This window comes from Thermobia domestica, chromosome 3 (genome assembly GCF_964235325.1).
Source record: "Thermobia domestica chromosome 3, izTheDome1.hap1.1, whole genome shotgun sequence".
NCBI classification, from domain to species: domain Eukaryota; kingdom Metazoa; phylum Arthropoda; class Insecta; order Zygentoma; family Lepismatidae; genus Thermobia; species Thermobia domestica.
The window spans coordinates 76,851,496-76,870,330 of record NC_137456.1 but is presented as its reverse complement, the minus strand read 5'-3'; the positions used below and the strand labels follow the sequence as shown (position 1 = coordinate 76,870,330).

General features: G+C 32.5%; 1 protein-coding gene across 3 annotated transcripts in view; it reads left to right on the top strand.

The window, feature by feature from the left end:
• Positions 1 to 18,835, top strand: part of Pkc53E (Protein C kinase 53E) — a 1,159,983-nt gene that overhangs the window by 1,068,527 nt on the left and 72,621 nt on the right. The window contains exon 14 of one of the 3 annotated variants that reach the window (XM_081751141.1): positions 2,118 to 2,411. The exons of the other annotated variants lie outside the window; for them this stretch is intronic. Within the exon in view, the coding sequence (XP_081607267.1) occupies positions 2,118 to 2,174 (57 nt within the window). The 3' untranslated portion in view covers positions 2,175 to 2,411. Of the gene's footprint in view, positions 1 to 2,117; positions 2,412 to 18,835 lie in introns of those variants that run through there. 3 annotated transcript variants of the gene reach the window in all.

Here is an 18,835-nt window from a genome sequence, read left to right as displayed (position 1 = left end):
AGTACATCTCATTCTTCTTGAATTCTCTTATATACAAATATTAAGTAAAATCACAATAGAATAAAACACATAAATAAGAGCTCCTTTATTTTATTACCTCGAACTCACTTTTGGCATACATTCGGCTGTCTTCAATGAAATTACTAAAACATTAAGATAAAGCAACGATAGGAATGAATGCAACATAGTAATTACAATCGTTTATTTTATACAGTTCACTGTTGTGCATCGTCTTCAGCTGATTTCGCAGTATTTGTTTCGTATTATTCATTGCTGTGTTTTCTTTTTTTATATATTATTTTTGTTTCATAATCTAAAAATATTGTTCGTGATTATTCATATAGTTTATATGGAATGATTATGCACTATAAGCCGATGGAGACTGAACTCCATCAAAAGTTGAAAACAGGATCACGTGTACGGTAGACTAGTGTGCTAAATATTGACTTATTTGAGAATTCAACTAACATTTTAGTCAAGGATTAAATTCTAATGTGGTCGGTGGGGTGACTCTCAACCTAATGTTAGGGGCTGCGGTGGTTCAGTGGTAGAGCGTTCACCTCTGATGCATGGGGTCCTTGGTTCGATCCCAGCTCGCACCAAGTGGACTTTGTGGAGGACAAACACCGTGTGCGTGGGTTTTCTCTGGATTCTCCTGTTTCCTCACATTTTCTTCATTCCACAATTTCCTTCATTTCTCATCACTATCTTCTATAGCCTAGTCGACATGTTACTTCAGCCTCTCTTGCCACCTCTCTTGTTTCCTTGTTAGCCAATAGTAGATAGGAACTACATATGGCAAACTTCATCCGAAGAAGTACTAGGTTTATTTAGACCGCACTATGCATCGCACAAGGAAACTAATTTGGAGAAGAGAGGATCGTAAACTTTAATTAGTTCAAATAGTCTGAAAAAGATGAATTACTTTGGGGGAAAAATGTATTACTAATTATATACTAATGGTGGACTAATTCTGATAGTGACCACCTATTATTCTTCACCATCTTCGTCAGTGAGCGAATTAAGTGTAATTAAATCTTGATATACCTACATATTTTTATTTATTTATTTTTATACCTTTTAGTTTACCCTCAGGAAGTGGACGAACTACTTTTGGAAGGAATTTCCCTTAAGCAAATATCCGCACTAAATAACTCCATTATATGTCATGATTCATATTAATAAGTCAAACACATATATATTAACACATTGGTATGTCACAGTTATTCAAATTAAAATAAACATCTAAATAAGATCGATAAGTTTAATTTAAATGGTTCATTTTGTCATTCATTCCCAGAACATTAATCATTGGAACTAAATAACAGAAACAAAAGCAATACGAAAGAAATGAAAATTAAAAAAGAAACATTTTAAGACTTACCATATATATATTAATGAAGAAGTATAAAACTAACGAATGATAGAAGCCAAATATTATTAAGTAAGGTCATTCGAGTAGATCTTCAGTTTAATCCATCGAAACAATAATATTGAACTTCAAAATTCACTGCACTAATTGCTTTTCTAAGTTTTTTTTGAGGTAAGATGAGTGAACACGTTCTTTCTCTTAAAACCATCACTAGAATGAACACTATATATAAAGAACGTACACAATTACAAACGCCGTGGACGTAACTCGTAACGTTCATAACGAACTGGTACCTAGTTTAAAATATGCTATATATATATATATTCAGGTTCCAGACCAAAACGACAATCTACTCCGGTTGTAGACCTTTCAGTCAGAAACATGTTGTATTAAAGTCTATAATTCACGTTTATAGGAGTTTTTATTTGGATAAACACAATTGGGTATTCACCAAGTCATCATTTTTACATCGTACGATAATCCACAAATTCAGTATGCAATTATAGCTCGAGCTTGACACGTGTGTTTGAGGCACAAAACAGAACACCGTATTTGGTATAGATATAATAGACAATATTTAGTGAATAAACACTCAATTTAGGTTTAATGTGATATAGTAAATAAATTTACGATGGACTCCTACAACTATTATACATACGCAATGTAACTCAGAATTGTCACAAACAATATCTAACAACGTCGACTAAATATATATATATATATATATATTCCTGTTTTTTTTCAGCTGGGAGTAATTGATAAGCGTCCTTATACTCGTTGGATCATGCACATTGGTATTTGAACAGGACATATCGTAATCAAAAGCATTTGCAGAATTTATCATTCACTCAACTTACAAAGGAAATGACTATTTGTGAATAATACTTAAAATACTTGATTATGTAGGTTACAAACTGTGTATTCTCGTTTGCCAACAAATGGCACAACACGTTTATTTAAATAGCAGTTGAGTAGCATATAAAATAAAAAGAAACAGTATAAACGATAAAATATTTCAACTAACGGATATAGATACAAGCTACAATATTATTTATTTTATTCCTCAACACTTTAAAACTCTACTTTGGTATAATACTAAATTTTAGAGGTAAGTATACTAACCATTAAAAAATATCTCTTTTATTACAAAAGGTTTTGAACTCGCACAGCCTGGTGGTGGTTTTATATAATAAAACGGGGTGTTACTATAAAAAAAATATTAATTCAGCAAATGGAACTTCTTATCCGTCGAATTATAGTTTGACTAGGAAAACTATAAAAGACTCCACGTAGGCTGATGACAAGAATTAAAACTTCGCTTGACGTTGAAAGACTTACGACAATGTTCGCAGATACTTCAGAGAAAAGAAAAACTCATTTATACCGCATTGGCAACGCGTGCCGTGAGTCAGTATTCCGCTGGGACAAACTGTATTTATTAGTCATAGCTATATCTTAGTGAGAAAATATACTTTCATACCTCTTGTTTAAATCGATCGCATATGCAAAGAAGAAGAGCTTACAATCACTCCTTCAACTAACACTGTACTAACGCAAATGACCAATAAACGAATTCTCGAGCCATCTTAAGCAAAACGTGCCGTTTTCTAGTGTAGTTTTATTAATTATGCGGTTAAGAGCTTCTTTATTTAAATTAATGTAGTAAACAATCTCCACAGCAGCAGTATGCAGGGCTGAATATCCATTAAGTGCTGCCTTACATTATGAATAGACAATGTCATACATTATAAGAAAACAACTCCATAAACCCATATTCAATACAGGAATATACTCATCGACGACTAAATACTCATAAAATTTCTCACTTCAATATCATTACCAGCAGCACATATCACGAATATATACATATATCTATCCTAAGAAACTTAAGCCCTTAACATCCAAAATATATTCATATAATATCAAAATACAAAAGAAAATCTGTTTACAAATATGTATATTTATTAATGAAAGGAAACGGCATCGATAACTTTACAATTAGAGCATAATAGGCCAACATGATCATTTTTGCCATTATATAAAAAGAAGTAATACTGATAACATATGCATAGCTCGTATGTAAATTCTTATGATCACTGGATAGCGATATGAAAACAGTGTAACAATAGACATCTTAAATGGATATACTGTTGTGCGTTCATTTCAGTACTTAATGATATATATATTTTTTCTCACTAATACAGATTAGCATATTCTTATTAAGATATTCTTGACTCCCTTCTCTAAAATATTTACAGTTAATGATCTTGATGTCAAAATATTTGAACAAATATGACGCTACTGTTTACGATGGAAGAGCCTTTTCTATCAGATCTCAAAATTAAATATTCAGTATTCATTCTATCTATATTATATTTTCAACCAGGACGTAATCGACCAAAAAGAAAGAGGAAAATAAAAAAAATGTTATTAAAGGTTTCAATTTTGTGAAGCGGCCACAAAATGCCAAAAGACCGCAGCCACTACGGCACGTGAGGCCATGAACCCTCTTATGGACTTTTAGCTGTCCACGCCGTAACGTATTATCGCCTTTATTGTAATAATTATATTAGCTCACACCACCAGACCGCAGAGGAGGGGGAGAAAGAGAGAATGTGAAAATGTTTCAAAATAAATGTAAGCATATATCACTGCGATCTGCATAGTACATAATAAAATAAATAGAACAGCGATTTGTAGAAACACTTTTCTGTTTCGAGAGTTTATATATGTACCATCATTCCAGTATGAGTGGAAAAGGAAAACACACCAAATCGGGTGCTTAAGGAAATTCCTAGTGATGCGTAGGGCTTATCAGAGCGGAGCGAGAGCATGAAGTCTTACAACAGAACTACATAACGCTGGAAAGTTAGCTGTTATTTAAGGATGTTTGGTCACCTCAACGGGTGAACTTAGGCCAGCTTTCTGCTACATGATTAGTGGTTCGGCTTCCAAATTTACTCACAATCCATTATTAGGCATTTATTATACACCAGAAAGAAGAAGTTTCATTAGCCATATTTAAAATATAATAAACCCAAAAGTCACGTTTACTAGACTACACGTTTACATCTATTGCCTCTGTAAACTTGTCAGATCACATAAATATTCTGTTCCATTCCTCTAAAGCACTTGAGTTTAATAATAATACCGATTTATCACTATGAAGTTAATATGTTAACACTGGCCTGTTTCGTTCACCAAAGTTATAGGTACCATATACTTATCATTTCCCGGAAATTAAATTTATCTTTAAACTGCAACTTCAAGCTTCCCGTGTTTTCCGAGTTGCTTAATCTGCTTTAAATACAACTTACTTGAAAATGCTGCATCCACTGTTTTCTCTCTCGGTGACAAATTTTATTACCTTTTTTCAAAAGTCGTCCTACCTCTTTATTACACAATAATAACTTGTTTCGGAGTATGTTTAGTACAAGGGGTCCAGAAACACATAAAAAACACAAAATTTACAGGAGAAATGAATGATGCAAATACTTAGACGTAACATAACGTAACCAAATCTAACCTAACCTAACATAAACTAACCTAAGCTAACCTGAACTAACGTAAACTAACCTAACAGTAGTAGAAATAAGCGAAAATCTATCATTTTTTGGAAAATTATGCGGGACCCCTACGCTAATATAACATAAACCAAATTAACCTTACCTAACCCAAACTAACCTAAGGTAACCTAACTTACCCTAAACTAACCGAATGGGAACAGAATTTACCAAAATTGTAACATTTTTTTAGAGAAAAGAGCTGGACCCCTTCTGCTAAACATAGGCCCTTGTTTCTCTTCTAGCACTCACAATGTTATTTTATTAGTTACAATAAAATGAATTTTTAAAAGTGTTGTTCACTTATAATTTTCTCACACACTTACGAGGGAAAATTTTATATTATGCTCTCTTTTTTCTTCTTCTTCTTCGATACAAATGTATCTTTCCAATACAAATTATCTCTCGCTCCGTTCCGCACCCTTTGATGCACACTTGTGATTTTAGATGTTTATAACGTTGGCTCACCAACAAATAGTTAATATTATAATACAAAATAAATTTAAATTAATTATCATTCGCAATATTTATAATTCTTAAAGCAAAGTTATAAACGAAACCGTAACAATACAATCTCAGTTGCGCAAAATATGCGCAAAAATCTCTATGGGGCTATACAAAACATTAATATGTGACATGTACGTCACAGACATAACCATGGGATATAAACCTTAAAGATTTCATTTCATTTTATTTCAACCCTCGGTTCATCCTCTGGAGATTTAGAAAAATCAGTTATAAATCTCGGTAACTTCTTCTTGAAGTCTATTATACAGAAACATTAAGCAAAGTGGTAATAGAACATAGCTGATAAATAAGAACTCCTTTATTTTATTATCTTCAAGTATTTTTTGGCGAACATTCGGCTGTAATTACAATTGTTTATTTTATACAGTTCGCTGTTGTGCATTGTCTTCAGCTGATTTCGCAGTTCTTGTTTCGTATCGTTTATTTCTGTGTTTTCTTTTTTATATTATTTTGTTTTTTCATAATCTAAAAATATTGGTGATGATTATTCATATAGTTTATATGAAATGATTATGCGCTATAAGCCGATGGAGAGTGAACTCCATCAAAAGTCGAAAACAGGATCACCATCACGTGTACGAAAGACTAGTGTGCTAAATATTGATTTGAGAATTCAACGAACATTTTGATCAGGGATTAAATTCTAATGTGGTTGGTGGGGTGACTCTCGACCAAATGTTATCTTGACAAGAGAGGATAGTTTAAACTACGATCACTATTCCAGCTGTTTTAAATATTAAATTAATACCGCAAGGTATGGAACACAAGGAGTGGGACAAACAAAAATAAAATATGATAAATGGTAGAAAGAATCACGCAGTGTAAATTTCGCCCGGTAGATGTCAACCACTGGAAGATTTTAGCTGCCATCTAGCGGCGCGATTTGTAACTTCTACTACCTTTGTTTCAATAGTAGTAAATAAGATATAGATACTTATCGTTAAAGACACTGTAACCCGTAAAGACATTAACAGATTAACTCTATTAACAACTGCATGAAACTCTCTAGCTATCTCTTGCAATAAATAAATAAATAAATTCGCTTTCGCTTAAGAGCTGTGGAGTAAAGAGCTTCAGTTCCTTTTGCGTGATCTAGAAATTAACTCATATCTCATAGGTGTATGGTACTGTTAAAAACATTATTGCAAAATGCGTTTTTTTTTTTTTTTTAATATAAATATTTGAAACCAATGGCGTTTAGTTTTTAGTGAGCGATTTGATGAAGGACTCCAGCACTCCTATAAAATTGATGCGGAGGCTCAGCTTCCTCGGACCATGATTTTAGTCAAGATCACAAGTACAATAAAGAATTATACCAGGGTTCCTACTGATCTGGAGAAATCTATTTCCCTGACTTCTTCCTGACCTTTGGCAGAAAATTTCCTGACTTTCATGACAGGTGTTAGATGATGTTGACATATAAATAAGGAATAAATAACGGTGAATATTTATATATGAGGACATTTATTCTATAGAGACAGAGTAATCAATTGCCCGCACATACATTCCACTTACCTCCCAAAAAATGTGCAAAAGAAACAGCAATGAAAACCATATATATAATATTATAATGGTTTGCTGAGCTGAAATTGGTGTACAATTAATGTTAGGGGAAAAGATATATATATATATTTTTTATAAAATTTCCTTGACTTTCCTTGATTTCCAGTTTTTTTTTTTTTTTTTTTTTTCTGAGCTTCCCTGTCCAGTAGGAACCTTGTATATAGGGCAAGTTAAAATGATGGACACGATTTCAGAAATTTATTCTGTGAAATCTAATGAACATATGCTATTCTGAAGCATGTGTTAGGAAAGGTAAACTGTTCAGAAAGGTATTCTGAAGGTATTTTCTTCAAATATACCACAAGTGTTTTATGTGAGTACCTTGCGTAACACTGCACATATCAAGCCTATAGTCTCTCCTGCCGAACCTTTTATAACATGTTGCGGTCAATATCCGCAATTTATTTGATGCTCGCTGCTGACCCTTAGCGGTAGAAAGTGGAAACACTGCGTGAAAACTAAACTTTTTGAAAGTTAACTTTTCGAAACGCATGTCTTACAATATAAAATTTTTATTAGATTTCGCAGAATAGATGTTTGAAATCTGGTCCATCATTTTGACTTGCCCTGTATATCAAATTAATCACTTTATTTCTGTGATTTGCTTCAGAATCTTGCATGTTTCCGTTGTATCACTTTCTTGTTGAAAAAAAATATATAGATATTGAATATGCCCCAGATAAAAAACAATCTTGGAGAAGAAAAAAATCTAAATGTACACTTATCTATACGAAACCAAAGTGTAGAAAAAAATATAAAAAAGATTACAATAGCTGTTGAGACATTTTGTAAAGTTATGTATATTCATATCAAGATATTGAAATAAGTCTGAATACCAAATGCAATTAAGGAAGCAAATTCGCTCATTTGCTGCATACTAGTTCCTTACTGTATTGGTCTGAATATAAGATGAAAAGACTTAATTAAATTTTGAATTTAACAAAATAAGCAGAAGGTTTGCATTTAAGGTTCATATTTTTGCTTGATATGTAGAACGAATCATACACACACACAAGAAAAAGATATAATAAGATTATCAGTATACAACATTTTGAGATCCAATTAAATAAATATATCCTTTTTACATATAGGTTCAGCAAGAAGTAATTAATTATTATCGTCATTAATTAAGGTTAATTTTAGTTAAATGCCTGTATGTGTAAGACGAATACAAAAGCGTCTTCTATTCGGCCCAAAGTTGTACTTTACTTCCAAATTTAAACGAATACTATAAGATTATCTGACAATTCCTGTACAATCTGTATCCTGTAGAGATTGCCATGTAGTCTCAAATTTGTTACATTATTCATTCTATATTTATATTGGCAAATAGTTCGAATTATTAACGTTCATTAAACTTAAAAGTGGTAAGGACTTCAGTAATATTGAAACACTTTTGAAAATTTATTACTCATATGTACGCTTCAAGTTGGAATATGCTGTTGTAATTTGAAACCTCTCGCAACAAAAGTATCGCCAACAAATTGAACAAGTTCAATCAAAATTTCTTAGACATTTTATATACAAAGTAACTGGAATATATCCCTCACTTGAAAACCATAATATACTGGTAAACAATTTTAATGTTTACTCATTAGAAAAAAAAAATATTGCCGATCTAGTATTCCTCCAAAAATTCCTCCTCAAAATGAATTCGATTGCTCAAACTTTTATACCATCATTGAACATCCATGTTACTTCAGTTAGAACTAGAACTAATAATACAGGTCTCTTCTATTGCAAAAAAGTGTAGGACCAACATAATGTTGAAGTCACCAATCTGGAGAATATGTTCTGTTTACAACATATGTCAAAAACATGATACGATTGATATATGCACAATGTACTGTTAAAAAAAAAAAAAAAAAATGTAAAAATATATTGTAATATTTCGATACTCTAATTGGGCATCTGCCTGTTGTGTTGATAAATAAATATTAATAATGTAAATTGTGTTGAGTGGTAAATCATATTCGTTTCGAATTCCGGATATGTATTTTTAACTGAAAATTGTATTCCTGTGTAAAATTATTTTGAAATATCTTGTGTTTTGCACATACACATACTCCATATATATATATATATATATATATATATATATATATATATATATATATAATATATATACGCACGTGAATATAACATCAGAACATACGCTGTATCGCAAATCAGTAAATATATGTATGGTATTTTCAGTATTACAAGTGGTAAATACAAAAAATGTGTTTTAAAGCCTGGAATATATAGTGAACTATTGTAATACGTTTATTATTAAAACTGTATAATTAAACTTGTGCCTAATAATTATAAAGTAGTTATTGTGTAGTATTAAGAGTATTTCTGTATTCTATTCTTGAGAACCAAATATTAATTATACTTTCCAATGTTAACGTATCGGTGATGGTTACGTTGCACAAATTGTATGTATCGCAATGTATATAATTACAAGTAAATGGTAATGGGAAGTTTCTTTCCTTTTTACAGTCAATAGAAATTACAATTTTATTCTGCCTCCAGATTTTCCCCCCTTGTCATGGCAGTTGACATAATTACATATACATTTATTTCAGTTTCTTGGAAGAAATAAGAAAAGAATGCATGACTGCATGCGAAAACATTATATAAATATTTCTTTCGATTTTTCTGCGTCCCCTTTCCACTCTCTAATCAGTCTTAAGAAGTAGTCTTATTTCAAATTTGAAGTAGCTTCCCTTCCTTTATGGTGCTGCTATGCATGGTATTCTTTTATTGAAATATATATTATACATATTAAAATGTATCCTCCTCCAATTATTGTTCCATTATGTACATTAGATAGACACTTTGGAATTTTGTTTGATAATATTTTATATAGTATATATATATATAGTATATATATAATCCATTATATTGAAATGCCACTCTGAATGCTCTTTAATAGTAAGCTTCTTGTTTGAGGAATATTTGATGTTCATATATATTTTTTTCTTTCTTTTAGCTGTTATGCTTGTCAAAATATTGTTTTATTTGCTTCATTTTCAGAAGTTGGAAATTGTGGTTACGTTTTACGCTAAAACTACACAGCTTTCGAGTTTTGATTCTAGGGACACTTATCACTCGTAATAAATTAGTTTTTATATTGGTCTTTTAACTGTAGTTATATTGAATTCTCTCTTCGTGACATTTTTTTTTTTTAACTTTTCATTAATTACACTTTTTACGAGCAAATCAACAAGATTTTGTGAATAGCTGAAGTTGTAATGACGTAAAGCGTTTTAAATCAATCAAATTTAATTCTCAAATAAGACTTTATTATGTTAATTTCATAATGCCTACCTGTTAATGCAGTGGTTGCCATACTTTTCGATTTAATGATCTACTTCAGACTGTGCATATCTTTGGCAATCTATCTATGTCCAACTACCACTGGTACTTCGATTTTTCTTTATTCACTTTTAGGAGGGAAGTTGAAGTTATGCAAAGTGGAATAATGAATGCCTTTCCAAATTGCCTTTGTTTGTCACAGCAACACAAATTGCACAACACGCATTCGCATTTTTCTTTGACATAACAAAAAGAAACAGTGTGTGTGTGTGGTGAGTCTCCTGTCAATTCCGAGGCCATATGAGATGTGGACCTATAGTTGAAGTTCGAATCGATGAATGCATTCCAATTTAAGTATTCTCTCACCAGGAATTGAACCTGGGACTTCTGTACCAAATACCACTAGACCAGCAGGAAGGGCATAAAGAGAAAGTAGTGTCCCCATTCTTCATGGAAATGGTATGTTTTCGGACTTTTACTTGAAATCATTTTGCTCCAATTAAAACTCAGTTTTACGAAAAGAAAGAACTACGATTGGTGTTTAAGATTTCTTTACAGATAATATTTCTTATTTAGTAAAATGTCTCGCAATCTACCTGATACTAGGCGGCAATTGACTATCGACTGTTTGCCCAGCCTTAATGCCCCCCCCGCTGGCCTGTCGGCCAGCGCTCACCTTTGGTACACAGGATCCCGTGTTTGATTTCCGATGTAAGAGCCTTGAAATTGAACTCATTATGGCGGTTTGGATTCCACTTTAAGCTGTAAGTTCACGTCTCATTTAGCCCTGGTTTTGAAAAGAGACACTAAATCAAGGAACCAATCCTAATGTATAAAACCTCGTAATGTATAAAACCTCAAATGAGAACAGAAGAACCATGCCAATTTTTGAATTAGAAATTATATTTTGGGGATTTCATCATCTATGGCCATTTTAGCCCGTCATATATGAGTGATGACGTCCCTTGGCGATCACACTATTCTGGGAATTGCGGAAGAAAAGAAGCGACTTGGGACCATTATATGAGGTACCATCCTGGTGTTTGCTTGGTGTGAATGAGGAACACTCAGGATGGTTGGCCTGAAAATAGCTTTTTACACTCTTCCGACAGAGTGCTCCCACCGGGAACCGAACCTCGGACTACTCATACCAAAGGTGAGAGTGTTAACAACCACGTTTCGCAGGACCGCTGTGCTAGTTTTAGAAAGAACTCACTTTGTGGTTAATTCGATACTTATGACCCTTCAATAACAGCTTAATTTTTAAACTTACGATAAATAAGGATAATATGTTATGAAGTAATGCACACTCAGCTATTCAAACATGAATATATGATTTGTTCAAGAAATGGAAATCACGAGTTGTCCGTGAACCGCATTACATTCCATTTTAAGTAATCAGTCTGCACTGGCATTCTCTGAAACCGATGGTTGCTTTCCGTTAATTTTTGTATGTCACAGAAAACTACATACCTTTCAATGTAATGAAAATCTTCCGAGTTTTTACGTCCCACGGTTATGCCGGTTAGGCTAAAGGAGACGGTGAAGATGAGTAATGAATGAAATGGTGGAATGAAGAAAGTGGGAGGAAACGGGAGAACCCCGAGAAAACCCACGTACACGGTGTTTGTCCACCACAAAGTTCGCTTGGCGGGGCAGGGATCGAACCCGGGACCCCAAGCACCAGAGGTGAACGCTCTATCACTGAGCCACCGCGGCCCCCTTCAATGTAATGAGAAATTGTTAAGATTACTATTCGCAGTGTAAGTGGTTCTTTGAAACTGCTCTGAAGATTTTACTCCTGTCAGAGAGAAACATCTAAAATTAAATTCGTTCTTACGTAGATTATTTTTTTTTTTTTTTTTTTTTTTTTTTTTTTGCAAGAGTAAAAACATGAATAATTATTAGATGCTATATTAATCTTTCACATTCAAGAAAGAAGTTATAAACTCAAAATGGATTACAAATTTAAGAACTAATCCGGAGTGATTCCAAAGTTGAATCTTGAATCTTGGGACAACCTATATTTTTCCTGAAAGGGTTTTTTGAGCAAGTTCCAAAACAGGTTTCAGTTCCTTGCCTGGAGGTGATTCCACTCCTTCAGGGGTGGAAATATATAGAATAGCTAGACCTGTATGTCCTATATATCAAAGCGCTCCTCATGACTAATAGATTAAGAATGAAATATACACTACCCATTTATATCCTATATCCAAGTAATAAAACCAAAACAATATGCCCGAAGTGAAGAGTTCAAGTGACTGGGCGCATCCTCATCTGGCCAACTTCCAATAACTTAGAAAAAATGTGGGTTAAGTGGCCCCCACATTTTAAAACCAAAAACTAAGTCCTGGCTGCACCATCTTGCCAGGACCGTGAGTTGTGTGTTACATGGCTCTGAAAAAAAAAAAAAAAACTCCAGCAAACAACATTGAGTCGGAACCTTCTTCTCTCTCATTACTCGAGCCTTGTTGTGGCGAAAGGGCTTAAACTCTGACGGGTGACCAATCGGGCTTATATAGCTACAAAGAGAAAGCTTTTCTGATCGAGTAAATGATCTCAAATTACCACCACGGCTAGTTTGCACCTAATGACTAACACAAAATCTATTGAACGTTTTTGTACCTTGTAACCTATCTAACAACTCATCTAGATGAGCAGTTGATGAATATATAATGAACGTATTGATCTGACAACTTATATGGGTGAAACCGAGGAAAATATTGAAATTGACATACACCAAATGTGTCACATCTAGCCGTAACAATGATTCACATTAGTTGTGATATCAAATGACTTGCCGTTGATTGAATACTATGAATATGCTTTTATCAACTTTATAGGTCCACTAATATCAGATGTGTGTAGTGAAATAATCAATGTTTTGGTTTTATTACCTTTATGTAGGATATACTTAGGTAGTGCATATTATATTCTTAATCTACTAGTCATGCGGAGCGCATAGATATATAGAACATACAAGTCAGCCGTTCTATATATTTACACCCCGGAAGAGATGGGGTCACTTACGGACAAGGGCTTGAAACCTATTTTGGAACTTGCTCGACAAACCCTTTCAGTAAATATATAGGTTGTCCAAGATTCAAGGTTCAACTTGGGAATCATTCCGGGTAAAAGAACATTATTTTTCCAAAGGAGTTAATATGGTAAAACAGGCTAAAAGAATTAACAACGAAATCCTTATTGAAATCAAGCAATGACTTTGGATATTGTGGAGATGTGCAGAAATTTATGTGAATTGGTGGATGAGGAGGAGGGAGTCTACAGTATTTTCAAACTTTTGGCATAAGATTTTATGTTTCAGTCTCTGTTAGTTGAATAACTTATAGGCTTCTAAGTAAGTTATAAGAAAAATAAATAACGCGCTGTAATAAAACTTAGGCGCTGTCAAAAACAAATTTGTTCAGAGAAATTAGGAAAATGATATTGTGGCAGATATAACTATTTAAGAGAAGGTACTTTCTCGGAACTATCTGGTAGGTAAGAGACAGATTCATAGAAAAGATCTATCTACTTTGGACTCAGCTACGAGAAGTTCTAAACTCTCAGAAAAGGAAAAAGTATTGGATTAAGATTTAATATGAAATAGTTATTTTGCTCAAAATATATAGTTTTCTCCTACCATGTAAAAAATTGACTGCTTAACATGAAATTAAAAAAAAAAAAAAACTTATTTAAATATTTATCAAACTTCTTCACAATATGTTCCAAGTAGTGGTAGGAAAACACGGCATATTTACAACTTCGCCATAGAAGAAGAAACTTCGTTTCCTTTGCAGCAAAACCTCGCAGTTTTGTCTTATTTCCGTCATAATATATATATATATATATATATATATATATATATATATATATATATATATATATATATCTTTAAAACTATTGATATTATCGTAATTTGAACTTCGTTTAATAATTAAATATCATCATTTCTAGTTATATCTTGAAACTGAGAATATACCAGTAATCTGTAACAAAATTTAATGATTTTGTGTGTATATGTAAACAAAAGTGCTAATTTGTGGACTCCCATTTTTTTTCTTATATATTTCGAATAAGAAAGCTAAAACTGAATATTGAACATTTGTTGTTATATCGACGTTATAAGGAGGCTGTGATATCATATATAAAACACAAGATAAGTTATAATCAAGTGGTTTAGATAGCGTCCTTTGAAAAATAGTTGTGTTGAGAATGTCAGAAGGGCTACAATAAGCTACATAATAAGTAACAATGTTCTGAGAAGCGTAGAAATGAAACTGAAGAAAATACGATGTCAATCCCTGGTCACTTCTCTCAGTACTCTGTGCTTGTTAGTAGAAACAGAGTTTTATATTTAACCTGCAATAACAACAAATGTAACTGATTGACAGCGGTCAGTGCGTGTACAAAAATGCATTTAACCAAAAGAGAAACGAAGCAAAAATGCAGATAAGTGTTAATTTATATTATTACTTACATAAAAACTTATTTTACTTCAGATAACTAAAAATATTTTTACCGTCTTAGTAGTCAGTACTCTGTGATAGTTCTTGCTTTAAAAAGCACGAAGTATGAGTGGTAATCGTATATGTTCGACTTAACTGTAAGGAAATGTGTAACAATCTAAAATATCAAAATGTAGTTCAGAATATTGTTTTTAACTCCTTCAATGTTTTTTTAAAATCGTCATTGAACACAGAAAAATATCATTTGTTCGATGAGTCTGATAGATTTATTATTAAACCATTGTTATAAAATTTCAACAATTATCCTAAAAGTAATTCTAATTAGATGCAAAAGAATATCAAACAGCAAATGTTAAGAGTTGGAGAGATAGATGGCGTCATAATCGATAAGTATAAAACAACTTCGCTCTCATTTTTTATATTAATTTTTACTTAAAACTTTTTTTTATTTTTTGCTTTAGACCAATTAATGTTAAATACAATCTTAAATGTTTGTTTTACAATTTAAAAATGGTTGGCGCCGCTTCTCCTTCCTAATTACATTAAAAAGTATGGAAAACAAATATACTTAGTTCTAACAGGCTAATCGTCCATCTTGGATCGGGCCATTTTGTATCTGTTTTGAACTTAAAAAAAAAAAAAAAAAATGATATAGCTGACTTGGTCAAATGTGCTGCGGCGTATAATTATAATATTCCTCGTAAGAGGATTCAAGACAATACAATGTTAAGAATTCTTAGTTGATAGAAGCTATATTTTTAAGTACACTTGCCAAATCTAATTTTTATTTACCGTAATTTTCAACGATATTATTCAAGTTCCAAATTATTTAAACAATAAAGGAATCTACAAGTGTTAAATAAAATTCTAGCCAGTTTTAAGGTCAATTTTCTTTATAGCTTGGCTTCCCATCATTCCATAGTTCGTCAGTTGTGTAAGTGCGGTTTGTATTACAAAAAGATTGAAGTTACGAAGAAGGACTTAGAACTAGGCATGAACCTTTAGTATTCTTATACCAAGAAGTTGCTGATTTAAAGAGTTTTAGAAGTATTTTTCTAAAAATTTAATCGGAAGCGAAATTATCTAATTACAGGAAACAATTTCCAACTTCTGCTTGCTGAAATGCAACTGCTTTTTTTCTTCTTTCTTTCTTGCTTTATTTCAGTAGGTTGTGCTTGGTCCTCGTCAAGATAGTTTAATGTAAAAGTAAGGTGTTAATTTTCTGGCTAAAATCTCAACAACAGTCTAGGCAGCTTCCTTTCGTAAATTGATCTAACATTTTCTTATTTTCAGCAAAGCAAATCAAGGCCTGGATTTTTCGCTTGTCCATTTGTTAGTGTAAAGGTGGGAGAAATCCGTAATGCGAGTGATATGTTTACTTTCTCCTCCTGCATTATATTTATTTTCCCCTGTATTCTACGAAATTTGCTCGTATATCTCCTGGTTTTTCGATTACCCCGATTGATATAGTATTAAAATATTCGCATGTGTGAAATAATCAGTGAATAATGAAATAAGATTGATATAATCCATACGATCAGTTACTGGAACACAATACCGCTTTCTTTATTAACTAGAGATTTAGTCCATTTAAAATATTTTCATTTACTGTATGTTTTACGTAAGAAAATCGTATTATCAACTGTCAATTGGCAATATATTCTCGGAATAAGAGATATAAGATAAATAAAAGTTTTAACTCTGATAAAAATCCTGACTATCCGATATTATAGCACAGTTGTAATCTAAGTTGGTTACACTTAGTCCCACTGAAAGTGAAAGTCTTATACTAATGCCAACATAGGGATTACATAATAATTGGCGGCTATATTGCTCCACAGTAAATTCAAAAAGTGGCCACTGGGACATTTGCTGTTTGCGTAGAAAAAGTAATGCCAACAGTTTCAAATTTTGATAAATAATTTTTCAAGATGAGTCAAATCAGCGTACTTTCAGTAGACTCTACTTAAGACTTTTCTAAAAATTCATGTGAAATATACGTACATATATATATATATATATATATATATATATATATATATATATATATATATATATATATATATATATATATATATATATATATATATATATATATATAAATTTATTTATTTATTTATTTATTTCAACAAATTTTTTCTAAAATGCTCTTTTGAATATCAAATGAGACAATATTGCGAGTGCTTTCCCTTATGAATTACGTAATGTTTCTAACTATGAAATGTATAAATTAAAATTAAAACAGTTATCAGTCATCATATCTACAAACAGCAGTATGCCCGTTACAATGATAGGACAGCATATCAGAACTTCTGTATTATAAATTGTGCTGTGGCCTTCAAGTGCCTGTACTGTCTCCATAAAACCTATAAGAAAATTCAATCAAATACCAAGTTATTTCCTTTCGCTCGAGACAAATGGGTATGTAAAAACATTTTTTTCCAAAACTTTAGAATATAAATCTCACAATTGAAGAGCGAAGTAGCTGCTATTGAAAATTATATAACAACAACAATTATTTGCTAGGATAAACTGTTTTTTCTTCTAATAGATTTCCCGTGATATGTAACTTTTTAATGTGTAAAGTGTCTCAAATTATTGTATGCACTGTTTGAATGTATAATGCAGATATAAACATCATTTTGTTGCATTGTGAACCTTAAGTTTAGAAATGTTCGAAATGACAGCCTCCAGCCTCAAAATGACAGCTATCTTTGACAACTCAGCGCAACGAGTGGCATATAGATGTGACTGTAGCTAGTGGAATCGCAGTGTCGACACGTTTAGTTTTATCCTCATATCCACCAGCTTTCGTAAGTTTTGGACATACACCATGTCCTTTAATATACCCAAGGGCCCTGGGTGTTAATTCTGGAGATTGGAGATATTCAAATATATCTTCCGTTCTGTCCGTGATCTGTTCAAACGTGTGATCTATAAAATGTCTCACTTCACGATGGATATGTGACAACGCACCATCCTGTTGAAACCATACATTGAACAAAGATGTTGGAGACATAGTGCGTTTATCTTTGAGTGGGGTCTCTGGTTTGATTCCTGGCCAGTGGACAACATCGTCTCCCCGGGCTTTCTCAGAGTATTCCCTTTTCTTTCAGATTTTCATTCCACCAATTCTATCATCGTCATTCACTTGCCTTAATCAATCGTCTCTCTTAGCTTAAAGGAATGATCGTGGGACGTTAAGAGTTTAATTTCATTTTCATTTTTAACAAAGATGTCACTAATAGCTGGGCCTATTTCTCCTTACCATACTTTTAGGTAAGACGTGCCTGTGTGATTAGTCTTTGAAAGAAAAAAAATACAAAGAAAACTCTGACCGATAAGCCACCGCAGTGATATTCCTGGTAAATTGACTTCTCGTTCAGCAATGATGTATGGATTATTACCTTGCCAGCACACTCACAGTTGCGCTGCTTTACATTGCCATTAAGTTTAAAAGTGGCGTCAAGACCAACCACTTAATTCTTTATTTGGCTCTGTAGCTAACAACCAATATTGCTTTCTATTAATTGCACGAATAACTTCAATAGACGTTATTACTTTCATATAATATTCATCTACGTGATTCATGGATCACATGTTAAGATATTTATAATTTTTGTCAACAGAGGACAGTCAAATTCAGTGCTGCAGAAGCTTTATTTCTCACGTACCGCAAAAGTTTGTTTTACTTTTAGTTTCTTAATCTGCAGGAAGATATTTCAACGTACTCCTTTTGGGAAATATTCCTAATTATAATTGACCGTATTATAAGCAGTGTTGCTCACTAGGAACACATGATTAGCTATTTTACAAACAGTGTTGCTTGGCAGGAAACGTCTTGTATTTTTTTTTTAATCTAAAAATCAAAAATACTTTAAAAATCACAAAATCATGGTGAGGAAGAGGTGTTTCAACCATAGAAGCCAACCAAACCATTTTTATGGGGAATTCTCAATGCATGCCAAATAAAGGGTTCAATCTTCAAACGCATCTTGTTTTTCAAACATGAATAAGAACCATTTACAAAATTCCAC